The 23,269-nt window shown below is 41.2% G+C and overlaps 1 protein-coding gene across 1 annotated transcript in view; it reads left to right on the top strand.

Annotated features, from left to right (window-relative positions):
* Positions 1-16,894, top strand: part of ENPEP (glutamyl aminopeptidase) — a 35,169-nt gene extending 18,275 nt beyond the window's left edge. Inside the window, exons 8-20 of the mRNA XM_035326033.1 lie at positions 3,369-3,434; positions 5,131-5,196; positions 6,402-6,553; positions 10,019-10,098; positions 10,460-10,587; positions 10,703-10,758; positions 11,561-11,711; positions 12,484-12,557; positions 12,662-12,763; positions 12,875-13,045; positions 14,542-14,682; positions 15,639-15,717; positions 15,967-16,894. Coding sequence (XP_035181924.1) covers positions 3,369-3,434; positions 5,131-5,196; positions 6,402-6,553; positions 10,019-10,098; positions 10,460-10,587; positions 10,703-10,758; positions 11,561-11,711; positions 12,484-12,557; positions 12,662-12,763; positions 12,875-13,045; positions 14,542-14,682; positions 15,639-15,717; positions 15,967-16,116 — 1,416 coding nt within the window. The 3' untranslated portion in view covers positions 16,117-16,894. The remainder of the gene's footprint in view (positions 1-3,368; positions 3,435-5,130; positions 5,197-6,401; positions 6,554-10,018; positions 10,099-10,459; positions 10,588-10,702; positions 10,759-11,560; positions 11,712-12,483; positions 12,558-12,661; positions 12,764-12,874; positions 13,046-14,541; positions 14,683-15,638; positions 15,718-15,966) is intronic.
* Positions 16,895-23,269: the final 6,375 nt, after the last annotated feature.

Below are 23,269 nucleotides of genomic sequence, written 5' to 3'. Positions count from 1 at the left end.
TTTCTCTCACTTTTCCACCACACCTTTGGGGCACCATAACTTCTATTTTTAGGAAGCCAGGCAGGAAATCAAGCAGTGGAAACAAATAAAACAATTTTTTGTCTCATGTTGCTCAGAGGATCTCAGGCTCACTAGAAGCCTTAGCAAAGATGGGCAACACCAGCCTCTACTGGCATTTCCTCTAAACTGGGAGACGTTAGCTTCATGTTTCACAGCGAGTTGTGGAGCTCACATCTGACTTGGACTAAGTCGGGACCTTGCGAGGAGGTGGTAGAGGGCACCCCTGTTAGGCCTTCAACAGGCATTATACTCATCCTGGGACTGTCCCTGTCAGTGCTGGGGGGGACCTATGCCTCTAAGGGCTCTCCCTGGAGCCAACTGGAACCAACTGGGAGAATCCCCCAGGTCTGCCTGCCTAGAGAGACTCCAGGATGCCTGTACCATCCAACTCCTGTGCCCTTACACTAGTCCTGGGGCTCTGTTCACTCTCTCCTCAATGAGCCATCTCCCGTACCATGTTGCATATGACCCTGATACACCATGTTTGTGTTAGCAGCTTCTTGTATGGCTGACAGTGGTTCCTATCTGATGTTACAGCAAGTTTCCATAGAACATGCAAAATCCACCATTATTAAATCCTGTTTGTTCCTTTCCTCCAAGTTCTCATTATCAGCTAAACAAGAAGTATGCATTTCATTGACTTTAGCTTTAGCTGTGCTTCAGCTAAAATCTGTAGCCATAAGTATTACTTTTATTAGCTAGACTTGATCCATCCATTTCCATCAGTTTTCTGTTTTCAATTGTTAAATCCTCTGTCCAACAATACAATCAGTATTTATTGCATCATAAATGCCTCACAGCCAAATCATAAACCATGTGAAAACCTGCATTGTGTAACACTGATGTTCTTAAATCAAGCTAACAAAAGTCAAGAAATATACAGAGCTAAATCAAATGTTCTGGACCAGATTGTATTTCAGTGGTGAGCTAAGCAAGTGGCACACTTTTGTATGGTCTGAAAACACAATGGAGAAAAAAAAAAAAATCCTAACATTAACTCATCTCTTTGTGCTTAGATAATTGCTACATGATTTTTTTATTTTATTTACTTATTTATTTATTTATTTAGCAAAACACTTGAGGACTTGTGTATTCTTTGGGAATAGACTGCTTGGGATATAATTTGGCATGGGATATATTTGGCTTGAATGAGAAAGTCTTTGCATAGATTTAGCTCAAATTACTGTTGGTATTTATATATAAATGCATGACAAAATTAACTTGTTTCTTTTTGGTTCTGTTTTGGCTTCTCTTTAGCATTTTTCTTATAAAAACAATCTTCTCATGATAATATTCATCAATAAACAAATAAAATATAATTTGGAATGCTCTCTGTTAGTTTTACCAGAGCAATTACAGGGCTTAAACACTCCTAAAACCATAATTAACTGCCTAAGGGTCTGTGGAGCCATTGCAGTGTATTCTGTAAGTGAAATTCGGACTGCTGCACGATCACTGTGGCATTATGAACATACTAGGAAACATTCCTACTAGGAATGTAGGAAAGCTGTACTGGAGTAGAGCTGGTGAATACACAATTAAAACACATAATCCACACTTTAACAGGAATTGCACTTCACCTTTCCAGTTTAACTATCTCCCTTAATTTGAAAGATTGTGTTAAAACAACGAGATTTTTTTGTCCCTGGAGTTCAAGCGTTGATTACCTTTTTGGAAAACAGGTATTTAACAGTTCTGCTAGAATTTTGCTCTTAGGAGCTCTGCATTTTTGGACCCTCCAAGCTAGAGAAGGTTAAGCTTAAAAGTTGCACATTTCCATCACATATAGTCTTGTCATATACTTGGCACTTAATACATCTCCGTAATAAGTAAAGACATCACAATGAGATGAGGTCAGCTATTCAAATCAAGGTTGGTCTCTTGAACCTTCCCAAATATTTGAAAGAAAGGAAAGTTATGAAAACACCAGGGTTCCTATAACTAGTGATTTTGTTAGCATGAGTTTTTTACAAAAGCACTCTGTCTTTAAATTCAGAGGACGCATAGTGGTCGAAGAGACTGAAAAGCAGCTGTATTAAGATACAAGAAATAACTATATATCGCAGTTTAAAACAAAAGAAATCTCCGCTGCCCCTAAATGCTTGCACAAGTGCCCAGTTCTACTCTTATTTTTAATATAAATGAGGGGGGATGGTCTATGAGAGGTGGTATCAGATAAGTGGCTGAAAGATAAAGCTGAGGAACTGAGATATCACAACGCATAAATGTGGACTTATGATCACCATTAATCATTAGCAGCTGTTTGATAACCACTAATGGATATCTGTTCAAGTTCTACCCAATCATTTCTTGAACATATTTCATGGCAAACACATTAAATTACTGTATCAGAACAGTCATCTGCTGACCAGCTTGATTCTGCAACATTAGTTTGGAAAGCAGTCTGAAGCACATCTGTTCAGTTACTATCCTGTTACTTGTGCAGCCAAGTTTTTATTTTCAGACACATAAATAGAGGAGACAGGATTTACTAAGAACTCAGATAACATTCTTGTTTTCATGGGGCAACTGGATTTTAAAACCATTTGTAGCATTAGGCTTTCAGCTGCCCTTTGATTTAGTTAGGAAAATGAAAACATACTAATCTTAAAATCGTATTTTGCATTTTAGAATTGGTTTGCATTGATTCTGTTTTTCCTCATTTTGTGCCTATACTGTTTTTTGTCCCACGTGTCCGTCTGCTTCTCTCTTCTGTATTCACTTTGTTTCTTTCTTCTTTCAAGGTCATAATTGTTTTATTTTTGTGACACCCAAATAAGTCAGTTCTCTGATCCCAATTCTACCCTGTTTCAGAGACCAAAGCTCTTACACCAATCCTCGGCAAAGCTCATTTTGAATCTGGAGCTGGCATCCCCAGCAAGTGATGCCCCAGAATCGCATCATTTTAGGAGTTTCCTACCTGTTGGGCACTCTGCAGAGCTCTCTTCCTTGCTCAGGCTGGATGGGGCTGGTTCCCCAGATGCCCACTGTCCTGTTCCAAGTGAAACATGGAGCCCTACTTGTACAAACTGGCAGAGCACTGGGACAGTTAACCCTAGCTGCAGGGCTCAGGAGTGGGCTTCTGATCACCACTAAAGACCAGCCCTCACATGCAGAATTAATCTCCAGGTTTGGGCAGGCAGGCATGAAGTGCCAGGAAGGAATTAGAAAAAACACTGCCTTAGTCAGATGGATGGTTTCTGCTTTGGCATTATAAGACATTCGCTCACATGTTGCTTTTTAGGTGAATGGGAATACAGTGTTAGAGCAGCCTGGAATTACCTTCTTCCCTTTCCTTTTGTCCCCAGGGTGCATCAATTCTCAGGATGCTTCAAGACTGGATTACACCGGACCTCTTCCAGAAAGGGTGTCAGGTATGAGTGGCACCAAAACGTGCCAGAAAGGCAGCCCTTCCTCATGTGACAACAACAAAGCCTTTATGCAAAAAATCAATACCAGAGATTCTCTATCAGTAGCAGAAATATTTAACTGATTTAACTACTGAGTGGACAATGTCAAGGGGATGCTCCACGCTCTCACAGAACAGGAATGTGAACTGCAGGAAGATCTGACAGCCCATTAGTGAAGTCCTAAATTCATGACAGCCGATAGTAGAGAAATTTCCTCAACCCCGCTGTTTGTCCTGCTGTCAGCTAGGATCCCCTCACTCAGCTGTAAAGCATGTCTGAAGCTTATATGGCCTCAGCCCTGCACTCCACCCAAGCCCAATATTCAGGAGACTCTTGCAGATGTAGGATCATCCAGGCCCTAAAACCTGATGGAGCGCCCAGCCCCAGAGAGCAGAATTAAAATGTGGTGCTATAAAATTACAGAAATTAAAAATGGGATAAAGGAGCCCCCCCGAAAGGTTCTCTCTTCTTCTGAATCAATATCTAATGTCCCTGAAAAATTACAGTGCAGATTTACCTAATTTACTCTTAGCTCCTCTCCTTCTAGAAAGCATTTTTTTGGCCACTACAGGAAAGTTGTATTTTCCCTGTATTTTTTCCTTTCATATATTCAGTCAGGGCAGTTCTATAGTATGGTAAAATGCAGCCACCTTGTCCACAAAAGACAAAAACTTCCTCTTTACTCTGAGCTTTCAAGAATACAGAAGCAGGTAGCTGTGTCTAACTGTGAGACAAACAGCACCATCTACTGACTAAACCTCACCAGGACCCAGTTAACAGGGAAGGCTCAGGACAGGAACAGTGTTTAGGATGGGCAGACGCTTACCCAAATACTATTTTTCCTCGTGACGGCCAGTTTGATCACAGCTTAGAGGTCACCAGCCTGTCCTGCCACAGGAGTCCACAGGTTATGAAACCTGAAATAGGTGCCTCCTCCTAACAACCTCTTTCATTAGACAGAAATTTGCAACAGAATAAATATACTGGTGTCCATCCAAATAAAACACAAAGAACTCTTCAAGTACAAATATGTTTCATACTAGTGAGTCACAGTGGAACTTGCTGGCTTGTAGCATTACGGGACACATTGGAAGGCAAAGGAGCTTTATCAGATGAATATGGATCCATTTAACCCCCCACGGTAACACAGGGTGGATGTGCTGGGGAGCTTTATGCACAGAGCCAGAAATATCTCTTCATTGAGCAATTTTATCTTCCCTGATGGCACTTTGGTCTTTGCTGGTTTTCTTTTGGGACATACTTAAAGCAATCGTTCATAAGAAGTGAAGTTGTCTCTTGGGAAATTGATGCAGTTATGTGTGTGTGTCTGTGAGTCTGTAAAAATTAATCATACCATATTATGAGTGATTTAAAATATTTCGGTACTTTCCCACTTACAGCATTATCACTAGGAAATACTTTTTATTCAATTTTGTTGTTGTTGTTGTTTGTTTGTTTGTTTTTTGAATGCTGAGTGGTGAATGTTGCTGGTAAGGACAGAGGAATACACCAGTGTATTAGTAACTCAAAGTCCCTCCAGGTTTAACACACTACCCCCACACATATTCTGTACAACTGATCCTATTTGAATGTGTGTATTGTTTACATAGGAGAAGAAAAAGAGATGGTAGGATTTTCACAGTCTTCTACCTCCCTCTAGGCATATTTGAAGAACCACTATTTCCAGAATGCCAAGACACAGCATTTTTGGGAAGCTCTGGAAATGGTATGTTTTGTGGCAATCCAAACCCTCACTAATACAAGCTTCAGATCTCACCCTGCTGATTTAAATTTCCCTTTCTGTATTCTGTAACTCTTCTGTCAGCAATAGATCATAAGTTAGGCAGCATCCCAGTATATTCCAACACATCTCATTTCTAGCAAGCATATATTATTTCATCAATTTTGGCAGGAGAGTGTGAGGAGTGAAAGAAAAAAGAAAGGGGGCCTTGTTAACAAACGGACTGCTTCTGAAGCATCTCCCCTCCAGTCCAAACTCATTTGATGGGTGAAAACACTCCACATTCACCACACACTTGCACCCCATATTCTCCCTCATCTCTAACCAGACTCATCTGCTTGAAAGCTCTCAACAGTATCCATTACCAAGAAGTTTTGTTGCTTGTCTCCATCTCCAGCTGCTGAGTCCCAGCTGGGTCATTCTCTGAGCAATCCCTTTCTGCTCTTTCCATTTTTGAGTGTGTGTGTGGACTTTTCCTTTCCATCTATCTCATTATCCCCCAAAAGTCCACCTGTGTATGACCAGGTTCTTCCCAAATGGTATTTGCTTTCCTTCCCTCACTGTGGATACTCATATAACCCAAGTTGCACTTTTGTGTCCTCTTTTTAGTTCCCATCTTCTCCTTGGTCCCAGGCTTCTTGCTCAACTGTGCACTCTTTCTGGTGCCGTGCATCTCATGTTACCTACTTGATCTGAAGAAGGAAGCAGTGATTCTGGCTCCCTTCCTTCACACACAGCAGCCTGGGGAGGCAGTGGCAGCTTTCTCCAGCTCCAGTCTCTAGCGTAGAAGTTTGTGTTCCACAAAAAGGATCAAATTTGATATTAGTGTAGCTGCTGGAGATAATAGTAGCTCCTCGTTCACACTCAGAACTGGGCCTGCTGCAAAGTAACTTCTGGCTTTGAAAAGACTCTTTATATCCTTTTTGACCTCTTCTGTTACTTCCTCAGAAAAAAATAAAATAAAAAATAAGAGAACTAAGTGTGCAAGGGGCCTCAAAGGACATTCAGTATTTGTCTGTGTTACCAACTTGTCTCCTTTCCATATGCTTCTCATTTCCTGTGGCTGTGTTCAAGTTTCTAGATCATTCCTTCTTTCAGAGACTGGCTTTTGTTGTTGTTGTTGTTTGTTTGTTTGTTTTTCCTCTTTAGCTGTTTGCTTTTTCACTGCAACCTTTTCCCACCATTCACAGGCCAGTAATAAACCTGTGAGCGAAGTCATGGACACATGGACAAGGCAGATGGGCTACCCTGTTTTGGAGATGGGAAGTAATTCAGTATTCAGCCAGAAACGTTTTCTTTTGGATCCCAGTGCAGATGCTTCTTCTCCTCCTTCTGATCTCGGGTAAGAGCCTACTGTAAAAATCTGTCCAAACCAGGTAGAAATACTGTAAAGGTACCCTCTCTTACTGATTGATGCAAAAGTAGGCAGTTTAATACCGATTATTGGTAAACTTATTCTCACAGCTTGTTTTTAAAAGAAACTAGCAGGAATTTAGTTGCAAATATTTCAAATTTAGCACAACATCAGCCCTTTTCTCAGGGCTTCATTCTCAAACACAGCAGAGTGAAACTGGACAGGGTCTCTCACAAGGTCTTATTGCCATGCGTGGACAGGTCAGATGATTGCAAGACATCTGCTGAACAGCTACAAATTACTGTCTGCCAGAACAAAGAAGTCTGACACAAAATTTTCTTTGCCCAGAAACCAGGTACCGTGATCCAGCTATCTTAGACCATGAAAGCTTATTCCTTTTCCTGCATGGCAGAGGATGTACAATATATCACAGTACAGGGTCTTCTTTACATCTCTTAAAAACATGAATTACTGTGAAATAGCTGGTCACGTATAAATGATATGAAACCTCACCAAGAGTGTTTTTTTTTTTTTCTCCTGTTTATCTCGGGGTGGTATTGCTTAATTTTAACCATATAAACAATAGTCAAAAATAGCCTTCTCAGACTCTTATGTGTCCGGACAACCAGCTGTAGATATACATCTACCCTATTCAAGACAGCTGGGATACTGAAGAGAAGCATATTTGTTAATTACCAGATGACCAACTTAAGGGGAGATGAACCCTGCCTGTGGGTTAGTGGAACAGCATGGAAAAATGACTGCTACACCATAGCATTAAGTGAGTTACAGTTCCAAGCTGCTACTGCGGATATTCTTAGCCACCCTCAATTTTGAGGCAATGCAACTTTGCTAATGCTTCAGTGAAAAAGATTCAAATTACCCCATATTAGGAAAGTCTTGCTTGTTCCTTGAACTAACCCCATACAACTAAACCAGAAAAAAATTGCATGTATGAACAGGAACCGAGTCAACCCAAATGCATTTCCTGCTAGCTTCTACTAGTTATTTTAATACAAAGAGCAAGAACAATGAGAAAGCAAAGAAACAATTGTGTTTCTGCTTTAAAAGAAAACACTTGAGCAATGGGAAGGCCCATGGCATTGGCAGTTTTGGATAGGTATCAAAAGAGTTGGGATGAGATTATTAACCAAGCATTTGCGATGTTGTACTTCTCCCAACACAAGCAGAAAAGTTTGCTGGTTTTGAAGCACTACTAGCTGCAAACTCCAGCCCTGTGCTAGATGAAGACTGATGTTACAGACTATTCAAGCAAAAATTACCTCTTTGTGTTAAAAATCTTGACTTATTGCACTATGCTCTGAGATAGTAGACTCAGGAATCTGACTGTTACCTGACTTCAAGACTTACAGTACCTTGCCATTTGTTATTTTTTGAGAAGAAATCCCAGCATGGTTCCTACCTTAACCTGTCAAGAACCTGAGCTGTGTACTGCACCTGCTATTTCTAAAGCAATAGGGAAATTTCATTCTCAATGTGTAGTTTTTATAAATGACTTAGAAATGAAATGCAGTAATAATACATATTATGCTGATATTATCTAGCCTGGGACAGACTGACTCCCTTGCCTAAAAGTCCATTGAAAGTCATTACCTCCTCCTTCAACCCTCGGAGATGAGAGTGAGAAAGGTTTTAAAGTGATACTACCCCAGATGGGGCTGGCCCACTTCACATCTGGATGCAGGATTTTGATTTAAGCAGTGAAGACTCCAGCCTTGTATATGCTTTATTCTCTGAACCCTGCAGGGATGGTATCATAAGCTGCCTGCTTGTTTCAAGTTTGTTTGGCTTGAAAGAGTCCTCTGCTGCATGCTGGCACTCAAAAGAAATAGATGTTTGAAAGCTTGTGCTCTTAAAATAGTGCTGCTGGGCAAATATGTAGCTGCAGCATAGCATGTCAGGAACACGTCCTCAATGTGCACAGTTAAGGGGACATAGCTATTGTATCTGATGCTCAGGAAAAGTATTTATGCATGTAATCTCAAGAACATGCAAAGAAAACTAAATAAAATCCCCACTACTAAATGCATTTCCAAGACTTTTTTTTTTTTTTTTTTTTTTTTTTTTTATGGGCTTTCTCCCAAGGAAACACAATACTGAGGCTTCTGGCCAAACAATAACCTCTCAAAATTCCACAGCAGTAAGCTCCATAAGAGTACTAGTAAAAACTCAAAGTGTATAAATCTGTTAAAATGTTTTTGTTTAGAAGATACAAAACAATAGCTGATGTTTCTTCCTGGAGGCGGCAGGAGATGCCATAACCCTCATTTTGTTATTTCCTAGAAGTTAACGACCATTCACTTAATCCAGGGCTGTAAAGAAGGCTCACGTTTTCCTGTAGCACTTGTCACCAGGGCACTTCAGATGGAATAAATATCTCCTTGGGATGGACTGTAATGTTCTAGCATGGAACAAGATAGCTTATCAATTTTAGCAGCCCTATGTAGGTGGCAGTGCAGGTGTGCCATGGCTTGCTCTGCTCTCCTACTTCTCTGACTGTCCAGTCATACTCTTGGTCAGGCTGTGCTTACAGCCCAAATGTCTAAGTGTTGGGCTGTCCTCACTCAGATTGGACACAGGGCATAGCCCAGGCTGAGAAGCCTGCACTTGGCCACTGGGGGTATTTGTGGAATTGAGGAGCAAGAGGTAAGGTCACACTTGGCTCTCAGTGCTTTACAGTCAAGGAATTATGGTTGTCTCAGAGAAGGAGAAGAGGGTGGAAATGGCAAGAGGTCTTACTGACTGTACAGCAACGGCTGCTTAATCTCTTTCAGTTTTCCCATCTGTAAAAAGGGTTTAATAACACTTAACCACTTGTTTCAAGTGAGCATTATAAAGGTTATCTGGTGTCTGCAGAGAGCCCTAGCCATATTAACACTGACATGAACCATCCACATATAGTCATCTTTTACTAAATTAATTTGTGTGTGCCCTGCTAGATTATTATCTGATATGACATAAAGATACTACTTAAAACTGCGTGTTCCAGAGTTATGATAATAAGCTACACAGTAGAGTACACCAGAAATTCATCCACACCATCTCTCTCTGATTACAGGTAATTACTCTCTCCAGCAGTGTTACCAAGAGATGAAGAATGATGTATTCTGAACTGCCCTAGCAGTTCCACTGATTGAAAAAAAAAAAAAAAAAAAAAAAAAAAAAAAAAAAAAAAAAAAAAAAAGCAAAAAGGAGAGAGAGAATCAGGCAGATCGTGCAGCTTTCATATGTTAGACACATAATCAAAAAAAAAAAAAAAAGCTGGGGGGGTTTACAAGGGGTATTTGGTATATTTATATGTGCATAAATACACAGTTGGCTTCATAAAACACAGTGTACATGTTAAGCCCATTAGAAGCATACACTGGAGTTTTATTTTTAGCATTTGATTTCAAATGTCATTTGATTCTCTTTCCCTTTAAATAATTTCAGTTACAAATGGAATATACCAGTGAAATGGGGACTGGGGAATTCAGCGAATTATACTTTGTACAACACATCAGATTCTGCAGGTAAACTTCCCCTACTCTTTTACTAGCAATGCCCTGATAAAGCTTTTCAATGTCAATCTTCAGCCTAATCACAGAGGTCTCCATTTTAAATTTAAAAATTAGCTATTCCCAAGTAATTACTACAATTCACTATTCTAACACAAGTGCTGGTATCCATTAATGTCTCTAATAACTCATCTTTCCTCACAGCCATTTATAATAACAATAATTATAATTATAATAATTATAATTGAGGTTTGGATCTTATTCTGATGTTCATTAAAACCAAATACTACTTTTGGAGCCAAGACATCTCCACTAAGTTCTATGTCGTATAAGATGCACGAACTGATCACTTTTTTTTTTTTTTTTTTTTTTTCAGGAATTACAATAACATCATCTCCCAATTCTTTTGTGAATGTGAATCCAGACCACATTGGATTTTATCGTGTGAATTATGATAATCAAACCTGGACCACATTAAGCACTCTTCTGGTCAACGGCCACAGAGTGAGTGTCTTAACATTAACTTGTCTGGTTGGTCTCTTACAGAAGTCTGTAGAGACGTTTTGTATCTGCAAATAATCTATACATTCTTGATCACCCTCTTCCTCTTTTCATACAGAATTTATCAGCTGCTGACCGTGCAGGGATTTTGGATGATGCCTTTTCTTTAGCAAGGTAAACTAATTCCCTGCAGAGACTTCAGCACAGGTTTTTCACTTTCCATTGCCTCTTAGAATTAACTTAGGTGACTGAAAGAAAATTCTGAATTTTTTACAAATCTTTTTTTTTTTTTTTTTTTTACTTCTATTTTCCTTTCAAAAGAACAAATACAAGTATGCGTTGGTAACTTGCAGTACCAACATAGTCAAGAGAAATGCTCCCTCCCTGCTCAGTGGAAGAAAAAGTTCTTAGAAGGGGGTGCTTTTGCCATGTAGGAAGCAATGATAGAAGCACTCCAGAAGAAGCCAGGTGTCCAGAAAATCAGAAGTATGCCTACAAGGCACAGCATGGCATTAGGACGTTCTCACCTGAGCTACCTTGTTTAGAAACTTGCTTAGAAACTTCTAGCTCTTGCTCCCAGCCATGCTGATGCAGATAAACTTTAGGTGAACTCTGTGACAGCCTGTAAGTCTGAAGCTCCTCAGCCTTCCAGGATGTCTCCAGAACTAGCCATTTCTGTTGTGTGATTGGATTTAATGTACTCTGTTGAGGGCTGCCCACTTGTGGGTGCACTGGGCTGCTGCACAACATGGGCAGCTTCTCACTACAGTGAGAGCTCCTGCAGTTAGACATTGACCAACAGCGGTCCTCGGTGATCTCTTTGGAAAATGCATCCCACATTACATATCAGACTCTTTTCCCCCATCAAAATTTATTACTTCAGACCTTCTAAAGTGAGTAGCCTTCTAGCATCTTTAAAGAAGCGAGTTCTCCAAATTCATTAAAATAACAAAAGTTATGTTTTCTCCTTCCTCAGAGCTGGACTTGTGAGTTACTCTGTTCCCCTGGAGCTCACAAAATACTTAACAAATGAAGCAGACTATTTACCTTGGCATAGAGTTATATCATCTGTAACTTACATCGCAGATATGCTTGAAGACAACACAGATCTCTATCCCCTGTTTCAGGTGAAGAAGCAAAAATACCTTCCTGCATGGAACTACTGGATCTGACAGTTCAGGATCTGTAATGGCAATAATATTGAATTTCAAGTGATTTTCAGTGTTGCTGGGCTATCAGGATTTACTTTTTGTTACTGTACTGAAAAAAGTGCTGAAAGCTGCTTAGTACCAATCTCTGAATTACCTAGATAGTTCAAGTCTGTGCACTCGGAGGAAAGAAATGATCCCTCGTTATTCTTATAATCCATCACCATAAGCCATGATACAGTCATTTGTTTCTGAAGGCTGCTCTGCATTCACTAAGGATGTATGGGGCAACAAGATCTCTGACACTTGTCCTCAGCATGAAGGATGGCTACATCTCAACTTGTCAGTCAGAAGGTTTGATAGTTGACTGTGATTTGGTCAACCAAGCTGAACATGATTTAATGGTCACTAAAATAACTATGTCCTGAACTCAGGATTACCCCTGGAAAAAAAGTTATGGCACTGTGCCTTTGCTATACCTTGGCTTTCATTTTGGAGTGTGAGCAAAGCACGAGAGAAGCAGACTCTGCCCTTCTGACTGACTTTGCCCTTCAGTCCTACAAGCAAGAATGTGTGAGCACGTTCACATTTGACATGCTGTGGTGATCTGGAACGATTGTGTGTGTGTCTGTATTACTTTTTGTTTAAGAGATGCTAGTTCTGGGAAAATGAATGAGAATAACTTATAAAGATAAATACATCGTTCTTTAATGAAATCTATACAAATAACCAAACCCTATTTCTACTTCAGGAATATTTTCGCCATCTGGTAAAACCCATTGTGAATAAACTGGGCTGGAGTGATTCTGGAGACCATTTGGACAGGTTGAACAATCTTTCATTTCTTTTTTATGATATTATTGATGGATTCAAAGAATGCTAAGCAGAAGGAATATTTCTCTCTCTCTTCCCCTCTCTCTCTTTTAAAGGCTTCTTCGTGCATCTGTTCTCGACTTTGCGTGCAGCATGGATGACCCAGAGTCTCTGGGCAATGCTTCTCAACAATTCGAACAATGGCTACAAGGAAAAACGTGAGAGCTCATGTTTATTTGTGGCTGGTGAATAATACTGCCTGTGATGTGGTCACAGATCTTAAGCAGGAAAGGGGGAAGAATATTAAAGTGCTTTTTTCTTTATGCTAGCATTGCTGTAAATCTCCGACTCCTGGTATATCGCTATGGGATGCAGAACTCCGGCAATGAGTCGTCGTGGAATTACATGTTCAAGATGTACCAGGAAACTTCATTAGCACAAGAAAAAGAAAAACTGCTCTATGGTCTGGCGTCAGTGAATAACATCAGCCTTTTGGACAGGTGATTTATATAGAAAAAGATTATTCTTTCCCTTGAGACGCAACTATTCACCGTTTGCTCATTCACCTCTCCTCTCTCCTATGCTGTCATTTTGTCAGATTACAGCATGAGGAATTCAACACATTTTCAAGCACGGTTATCTAACACCCCCCTCTGAGATTATACCATAGTAGAAAAAAAGCCTTGCTCCTTTGGTGGAAAGATGTTGAACATGTGGTTGTTTCTGCATGTGATCAACAGCCTTCAGCTTTTCCAGCAGTGCTTTCGTCCTGTGTAATTTTAGCTGCCTAATAGTTAGGCAGCAGGAGAAAAATATTCTTCTACATTTCTTCTATAAGGGAGGCAAGACTTCCAGAGCACTGTTCATCCCAGACCAGGAAAAGGACTCAAAATCAATGGGTAGAATTGCTTTCAGCACTGATGGGGAATCCGAATGCTGTGCCGGGCTGGTGCAGCTGTCAGAGTGGGCGAGCATCTCCCCTGGCTGTCACTCTGCATGGCCACGCCAACTCCTTTAAGCTTATCTGATACCTTTGCACGCAGTTGTACCACAGAGGAGAGCCACAGGCAAACATCTTCACTGGGACCATACACCACTTTGCTGGAGCCCTGTCTAAATATCATAAAAAGGAGCAGTCTCTGTGTGAATGAGACCCAAGTTTAGACAAGATGAAACAAGGAAGTACAGGAGGTTCAGGAAGAGTAAACAGAAGAGTTAGAGTAATTAAAATAGTGGTAGGAGGCAGCTGTATTCATAAATTCTTGTGGCCACAAGAGCCATAACCTAAAGCCATTCAATAAGTAATCACTGACATGATGAAGGCATGAATTAATTATCTAGATCAACCTAAATTCGCAGAAAATAAAGAATCCCTCCTAAAGCAGGGAAAATTTGCCTCTTAATTTATTATTAAAATACCAAGGGAAGGAAAAAGAGCAAACGGGTTGATATTTTGTTCCTGGCACCTGGGTATATAGGAAAAAAAAAAGACAAATCATAATCCCAACACATGACAGACAAAGGCTCTGCTGCTGAGAAGCTATGACCATGCTCCTCATTGTCCTGCACATGTGTGTGCTGAGGGATCCCCCCTCTGTAGCCATCAAAACTGTATTCATAAAATAATAATAATAATAATAATAAAAGATTTGGGCTATTTTCAAGTAACTTAAAGGCATGAACTCTACTTCTTTTCTAAGGAGATGCTTACCTGTCCAGGTTACTTTCAATACTCTACGATCTCTTAATACAATTTTCAACAGGTAGTTATGTTTTAGATTGGTGTACTTCACCATTAAAATGCTTTCAAGAAAAATAATATTCCTGCTTGGAAATGACTGTAAATTGTGTTTGCAAATGCTTGAGAAACATAGGCATTAACACTGTATTACTTCTCTTTGTCATCAGCTAAGTCTGCATGGAAAGTGTTAACTTACTATTTGCTTTCCCTGGTAACAACCATGAAAGGCACTGATTCTTATGAAATTTCCTTTAGGTATCTGAAATATGTTTACGACACCAACTTCATCAAAAGCCAAGATGTGTTCACAGTCCTGAGATACATCTCCTATAACACCTATGGGAAAACAATGGCCTGGGACTGGATTCGGCTTAACTGGCAATACTTAGTTGACAGGTACGCTAATGATCTCATGGAGCAGTTTAGGTCTACAGGCCTTTCTCTGTTGTCACTATACAGCCATAAGCACTTGCCTCTACTTTTCTCTGGAAAGACAAAGTTTGTGAGTCTCCTTTCATTTCTGTAAAAGCAAGCAGTTCTTATGGTCAGCTTCTTTTCATAATGAAAACCGAAAGTATAACCAACACAACTGTAGCCATCTTCTGTGAAAAAGTACTTGGCTGCTAACTCGAAAAACATTCTTTCCCTTAAGGACCATTACCGATAAATCATGTTGAAAAAGTATAGAAAGTTCCACTAAGCATGTAGAAATCTCTTGTTTTTACATGGAAATGCTCTGCAGTAGTCAGTCATGTCTCCACTCTGATACAGTTTTCCTTCTATTGATTTCATAATGAGAAGACAGTGTACAGAGCAGTAATTTTAGAATTAAAACCCTTCTGGTGGTAACAGCAAGCAGCAGGAGGTACAGAAGAGCAGTGGAAATAATAACAAACCTCTTAGTTTTGCTCCTCCCTGTTGGAGTGACTTCCCTCTCCTTCCTTCCCCTTTCTAAATGCTGGGTGAGGGCACAGAAGCAGAACCCACCTGCTAGCCTAGAGCTGTGAACCAGACAGTGTTTGTATCGCTAAGCAGTTCATTCCACAGCAGGAGATAGACCTGGGAGGACCAAAATGTCTTGAAACACCCGATTTCCAATGTGAGACAATAAACCATAAATTAAAATAATAATAATCCCCCAGAAGAGATCATTCCATTACTAGACTTATTTGAGAACAGTATAGATATTCTCTAGGAGTACCATTTTTCATGTGTTTCCAAAAATGCTGAAATATGGGTGCATCTGTTTTATTATAGAGCTGTTAGAAGGTTAAGCTTCAGATAATTACTTCTGCCTTTTATTTTGAACAGCTTTGCATCAAACATTATTATTATTATATCTTTTTCCCTAGATTCACTATAAATGACAGAAACCTTGGCCGAATAGTAACCATCAGCCAAACCTTTAACACTGAACTCCAGCTTTGGCAGGTACGGTGCCAGCATTTCTCTTGGTTCTAGGTCATCACATTTTAAAAGCTACTGGTCAGAAAACTGGACTTTTTATTCCCTAAGTATCTAGAGCAGTATGAATTATTGTAAAGCTTTCCCAGTGCTACTAGCTTGAGCTTAAATATCGCTCTCACCCCCAACTGCACTTGATCAGGTCCCTGTAAAATCCTACTTGCCCGATGGCAGCGTTATTTCCCCATGCCAATTCTTTCTCTCTCTCTTTTCCAGATGGAAAATTTCTTTGAGAAATATCCTAATGCTGGGGCAGGAGAATCACCCAGGAGTCAGTCAATCGAGCAGGTGAAGACTAATATTCAATGGCTGAAAGATAACAAGGAGGAGATACGAGCATGGCTAGAGTCATGGAAAGGCCCTTAAACTCTTAGTTAAAAATATCAGGCCCTCATTCTGGGCATGCAGATCCTCAGAGATATTTAGCAATGCGGATTTCTCACCTAGGTACCTTAGGGGACCAAGGTCTAATATTTTTTGTGCAACCACTCAGGAGACCACTGCCAGAGCAATGTTTGTGTAGCTGCTGATCCTGGATCCTGCCAGTGCTTGTGCACGTGAATAGCTTTATATTTTGGGAGATTCATTTGCCTGAAAAAACAGGACAAATATTTCAAGTTACTCAAGGCAGAAATGACAGCATAATTGGGATCCTTGTTTATCAAGTGGCTCTCAGGCCTTCCATATACCACTCTGAAAAACTACTTCATGGCTGATACAGAAGTACACCTACTACGCTCAGGGATTCCTTTCCATGTACACCGTGTGGGAGCTTTGTTCTGGAGAAAAGGGAATTATGCAGTGATTTAAACTTTGTCTGAAGATCGTTCCCTATATTTATATTCATTAAAAAAATCTACATTTGGGATTTAGCTTTGCATTCTTATCCTACAGAAAGGCTAGTTAAGCTTCCATCTCCATTGATTTTTGAAGTTTAACTACTGGTACACAAAGGATCAATATTATCAGCTTCTTTTTCAATGTTATTAGTTGTGATTCTGTAGCTTGGGGAAGGGGTTGTCTTAGTTATTTTTGTCTTATTTCTAAATCTTGTCAAAAGAACTTGTGGCAGCCTTTACTGCAAACAAGACAGATGGTACTTGCTGTCTCTTTTCTTAAGGAAAAATAAAATTTAGAAAATCTACCTGAAAGTCTCGGTCTCTTTCTAATAAAGTGGGAAAACTGCAAGGCATGTAGAAAAGCAGTCATTTCATAGCCCAGCTATGGGGTACATATAGCATCAGTGACTTTTAAAGGGAAAACATCTACTACCTCCTCCGAGGAATTACAAAAAATGGCAAATTCATATCAGTCCCATTGCTGTGAATGAGTAGACAGCAGAAGCACAGGCAGCAAAGAAACAACTCTGTTCCCAGTCCTACTGTCACTGCAATGCTGGGGAAGGCAATGGGACAGCTCTGCCTGCCTCTGAGCTGCATCTTGACACTGTACAAGCAGCAGACGTGAGCATCAGCCCCATCCTCGCAGCCTTCTCCCTGGTCTGCTGGGTGGAATTCGGAGCAGCTGAAGGGAACAAGCTGGAGCTGGTCCCTGTGTGAATGCCCTGGGAGCAGGACCACGAAACATCTCCCTGTAGGCAGATCTGGGAGAGGTGAGGCACAGCTGTCTGGAAACTGCAGTGGGATGGGATGACAGGAGCATGGAAAAGCACTTCTCTTCCCTTCAGCCCGCAATGCCATTCAAAGGAAAAGCTGGAGATGCTGGAGAGGTGTCTCTGACGTACAGAAATCCTGGGGTATGAGCTCTGCCTGCCTTTGGGATTCTGTTCAGCACAGGGGGCTCCAGAGAAGCACATGTAGTCCCAGATGGAAACAAACACTTTGCCCTACTCCCCCAGGAGATTCAGGACTGGTACAGTTTTGGGCCTCTCCCTAGATACCCAAATAGCTGCAACAAGCCCAAACAGATCTGGTGACCAAGTCAGTCATCCTGTCAAAGGAAAATGTCAGCAGCCATTTGCCTCCTGCAAACAAAACATGACAGGATGCTGACTAACAGTGCTAACAACTGGCTACAGGCACCAGCTCCTCTTTAAGGCCAACAGGCAGCAAAGGGCCAAGCAATTTCTGCCAGGTTTTCTTATTACTCACACTGATATGCAGAGGACAGTGAGTGAAGCAAAACTACCAGCAGATCAGGCCATGGAACTGGCCTTGTTCAGCTGCCTGCTGGGGAGGAGATGTACCGGTTTGCCTCCATCATTCTCCATTCAGTGAGTGAATTGGAAGCCCAGAAAGCGAGTAACACCTCTCTTGGTGTCAAGGTCACAGACTGGTTTAGTCACCCCACACTGTAATGCTGTCGGCACATTGTAATGCTGTGACTGGGCAGTAGTACATATGGTCAGCACACAGAATTTTGCTTGGGCTGCAGGTGCTGTTTGCTTTAGTGGCAGGTATTTAACTCCTGCTGACCACCGTGTGTAACTATGCAGAACTGACACAAAGATGCTCAAGCAGCTAGATCAGCAGTTTTCCCTTTAAAAGAAGACACTGAAATCTGGCAGAAAGAACTGATTCTTTAACTGTTCCTATGCTTCTGCTTCAATTTGCTGTAGGAAGAAATGTGTGAATGGGCTAAGATTAAGCAGTTACTTTAAGAGATTTCTATCCTTTGTTATATGCAGGTGCTGCTACTATGGAGTGGGCTCAAACTTGCCTACCTTGTTAGCTACAGTAGTAGGCTTTCATCAGGGAAAGCACAAGAAGGCATGAAGATTTGCTGCAGTGCTGGAAAGCTCTAACAAAAGCAGCCCTCATCGCACACCCGCAGACATAGCACTATTCAAGACAAGGCACATATTGGTAGTACTGTGCATTGCTGTTGTAGAAAAAAATCAGAAAGGTCAATCAGAGAGAGACAACAGAAAAATACCACTAAGGCAAAGAGAGAGCAGGAAGCCAAGCACAAGCCTGAGCAAGAACTGGGTGCATGACCATGCATGCATGGAGGAGAGAAAGGGATTTAGTGAACCAAGCAATTGCCTCCTGTCACTGCAGTCCTGCCCCACTCAGGAAGACAGGAGGACCACGTGCAGCTTCTGTGCCCGAGTGGTACTTGATCAGAGACAGTAGACCAGTGCTTGGGTACTTCTGATGTTACAGGTTTGTTGGATGTCTGCATTGATCTTAGGTAGGTGAATGTGGAAGTAAATCCAAAAGCCCCAGAAGAAGGCTGCTTTTATAGCAGGATAAAGGTTCTGTCAATTTTAAATAATGTTCTCTAGATTATGCAGCACTCTTGCTACCCCTGAACGGTTCATGGAGAATGTACTGTATGGCATGTGCCTCTTTCAGACTGTTTGTCCTAGACGGATAACAAATCTGGTACATGCTAAATCTTTCGGTCAGGAACTAGTGCATTTACAAATGGTCTGTGATAAGCTTAAGAATGCCAATTTGAAACTGAATCCAAAGAAATGTGAACTGTTTTAAAAAGAGATAATTTTCCCTTGGTCATTCGATCAGCGAGGAAGGAATTTCCACTGATAAAGCCAAGTGAGGGAGTGCAGAACTGGCTGGCTTCTCAGACCCGCACAGCTTTGGAGGCTCTGCTGCTGTTGTACCGGAGCATGCAGAGAGGTAGAGAAATGCTTTGAGTAACCGAAGTGCAGTGTGGTGGACTTAAAGAGGGGCCATTTGTGACTGTTCTAGTGTTGCCTTACACCAGCTCTGCAAATCTTTTTCATATCAGCCACAGCTGTGTGTCCTATAGAGCCTGAGCCTGGGTGCCCTGGGAGGCTGTAAATTTGATAGGCCCATGAAAATGTTTTATCTTGATGATTCAGGTAAAAAAGGACTGAAAACATTACATTACTGCATAGAATAAAACAAAAAATGAATAGCACCAACGCAAATGCCAAGGGGTTTACACCTTCCCAGCTGAGTCAGTTTCTAAAACAGGAGTTAAGATCACTACACAGTATGCATACATAAAAACCACGACATACTTACGGTATGTCTCTCTGTTGAAATAGGACATGATTAGGAAGTAGCCCTCCAGTCATCCTGCGATGACCAGAGCCATCTCCTAGCTACCATCATTTTGGGTGATGGCATCTTCCAGCAGTTTGGGGGACTCAAGGTGAGAAGTAGCTTGTAGAAGGCACAGGAAAGCCCAGCCAAGTGGGATCAGAAGCACGGGGCCTCGTCGCATTGCTATCAGCAGCAATACTGTACTGTCAGATTAAGACTTTATCTTCTGTTGTTATACATATCTAGTTATGAAAGTTAGTCAAACAAGGCTGTGTTTGCTTTCCTTAGTGTTTAGGCAGTTGACCTGGAGGTATTCCAACTTCACATCCACATTTACAGCAGCTAAATGTATGCCTGTGTGTGGAAAACTGGTACAGGAGCATACAGCTAGATGAGACTAAGGTATTCTCCAGCTCACAGGTACCTCCATGACTCATATGGCTGCCCAGGTGTCTGAGCATTTCCAAGGTACATTCTGGAAAAAAAAAATATGCAAATTTATTTATATAAGCACCTGAATTACATTAGGTTCAGACAAACATGAGAGGTTCTGACTTCACAGAGTATATTATAAAGAGCTGTGAGTGAAGAACAAATCCTGAAAAACAAGACCATGGCACAGTATCTGAGAGACCCTGCTCTTAAGTAGCACGCACTAGCTGTTTCAGCAATCTCTCATACACAGAAATCCTTTCAATATCAACCCTCTGTTCTTCACACACTGATGTCCAGGGATTTCTGTCTGTTTGCTGGCGGTTTAATGATGCTGAAGCAACGTGTACAGGTGGTCTCAAGAAGCAGGCAGACAGGGAAAGGAAGAGATCCAGGCATGAGAGAGCCCTGGAGTCTGACACTACAAAAGGGGGGCTGGGGATACAGGATTCTTATTTTTAATAAGAATTAAGACTTAATTTTAAGTAGATGCTGGAGCTGTATGCATGATATCCACCATACCTTTGCTTAAGCTTAAATCATCAATGCTTAAATCATCATGGCAAGAAGTTGTTAATGCCATAGGTCAAGTTCTTATGAGCCAAAATAGTTGCTGTGGCAGTCTAGGAGGCAGATTTTGCAGGTGTCTGGTGGTCAGCCAAAACCAGATTTGATTAATTTATTTTAGCAAATAGTCTCTTTCAGCAAACTGAAATTAGGGCCCACCCAGGTTTGTTAGGCAAGTTCAGATGGAGAAAACACTGTGGACTGAAGCTACAAAATCAATGCTGAAAAGTCATCAGCTCCCTTTTTCTTAGGCTGGAGCACTTACAAAGAAAGCAAGCGGATCAAGGCTTGGTTCCATCTCCTCCACAGAAATGCAATAGAATTCTTCCACGTGACAATATACAAGGCCTGGTCTTTCAAATTTCCACGTGGTACTTAAATAATAGTCAGGACTAAAAGCAAACAAGTAGCTTTCTAGTTCAGTCCTTCCCATGAGCATCTGAAAACACAGGAATGCCAGACTGCTATATTTTATTATTACTTTAAGTAAAGATGGATGTCCTCAACAGAGACTGCTAATAAGCTCAGACCTGCATTAATAGGCCCTAAGCAAATACAAACGTATAGGATCAGAGTCGTAGAGTACAGCGGTTTGAGCAACAGCCGGAAAGGGAAGGCATGCGGTTTGAAATTCTCTCCAGCAGAAACAATAATTCACCGTCTTCCACCTCCCGCACAAGGTCTCCAACTGCTGCACATAAGGGGTGTTCCTCTGCGCTGGCACTCTGGTAAAGGCAGCCCTTCTTGTAGTTTACCACTTCAAGGATCCCAAACCAAAAGGCTGAGTCGTGTGGAGGGGCACAGTTCTCTGTCAGGCTAGGCAAGATTTCAGCTTTTCATTTCCCCTGCCCAAAACAAAGCTCCATTCAAGCTGCACAGGCTCACTCCCCTCCTCCCTAGTTCAGGAGAAAAACAAACAAACAAAAGTGTGCTCCCCTAGCGAGTGCCCCAAAATAACACTATTGCTGGCTTCGCACGTGGGCTGCCGAGCTTCCCGGCCAGACTGCAAGAGAGGAAAGACAAGCTCCAGGCAGGAAAGCAAACCAACACAAACTGGGAGGTGAACCAGAGCAAACTACACCCTCAGGTATCGCCCTAGCCACAAAACAGAAGCACACAATTGCGCAATTTGAGAAAGGCTGATGCAAGCAGGGGCAGGTTTTCATGAACACTGAGTCAGTCACTGCTTTATTACAAACACGGAACAGCCAGCAGAGCAAACAACACGCAATTTGCATTGGAACAACACAACCTAGGGGAAGGTCAGCCACGGCAAAGATCAGATTGCAGGAGAGGGAAATAAGGTAGGCAGCCGAACAACATGTCGTAATTGGCGTCGGAGAGGCCTGGCCAGAAAAGTTAGGGCTAGGACGAAGAACGTTGTTCGTGTGAGCATGCTAACAAGCTGATACGGCTTCCAGAGAGAGCTGGTGCCTCCTGCTTCGATTGCTCCGCACGCCAGACAGACTGCTCCCCATGGCCACATCTGTAGAGGCATGATTAAAAGAGAAGAGAGCAAGGAGAGAAATGTTTGGTACATTTTAAAAGGCTGGAGAACACGACATCAGTCCAAAACAATCTGCTTATTCTTGTCTGATGGATGGGTGATTTCACTCAGAAATAAAATAAAACCAAAACACTTCTGGAGTACCTTCTGGGCTGTCCAAGTGAACACGGAAACAATGTGCAGGACAGGGGACCAGAGAGGCATTTAAGTTGCCAAAGTATTTTGACAGACATGTCCTGGTGACACTCATCTTATCCTGGGTGTTGTTTGTTTAAACATGCCTATTTTCGATGTTAACAGCTCTGCACAAGTTATTGAAGAGTTCTTGGCAAAATATTGAAGTATTTTTAAAATTGTTTTAGATGTGGCTCCTTACATAGGAGATGAACGCAACCTATCAAAGACAAATCAGATGGGGAAGATTAGTACAGAAAAGAGTAAGTATCAGAAAACATGATAGGGAAACAATAGCATTAATTTTTGCTATGGGAAAGGTATTGCCCCCCAAAACATATATCAAAGCAAAACATAAACTTGTAGTAAAGTAAAAAGTAAATGTAGTAAAAAGTAAAGTAAAGGTAAAATATTAAAATGTTTACTACTATAATTAGGAGCCATTGCTCAAATACATCTTAACAGGCAACTGGAAAATTATAATCTATTTTCTGTGTGCACCAGAAAAGAATGAATATGGTGATCTGGGAAATGTGGTTTGTCTGTGCATTTCCTAATCTCACGGGGCTGTAATAGCTAGAATAATTTTATGGTTAAAAGGATGGAAATAAATAGGATATTCATGCAGAAGCATCATGGAGATAGAAATGAACATTTTCCCCCTTGTAAAAGAAAAACAGCAACAACAACAACAACAAAAACCATACTCCTTTGTCGAAGACGAGAACATGCAGTGAAAAGATTTTGCTATTTTTATTTCTCCACAGTGTATTAAGAGCATCCTCTAGTGAGGGTTAGCAGTCATTGCATTTAATTATAGCGGCTTTAACACAGTGTGCTTAAC

This window comes from Oxyura jamaicensis, chromosome 4, assembly GCF_011077185.1.
Source record: "Oxyura jamaicensis isolate SHBP4307 breed ruddy duck chromosome 4, BPBGC_Ojam_1.0, whole genome shotgun sequence".
Classification (NCBI taxonomy): Eukaryota; Metazoa; Chordata; class Aves; order Anseriformes; family Anatidae; genus Oxyura; species Oxyura jamaicensis.
Note: the sequence above shows the minus strand (reverse complement) of the source record. Positions and strands in the feature narration are given on the sequence as shown.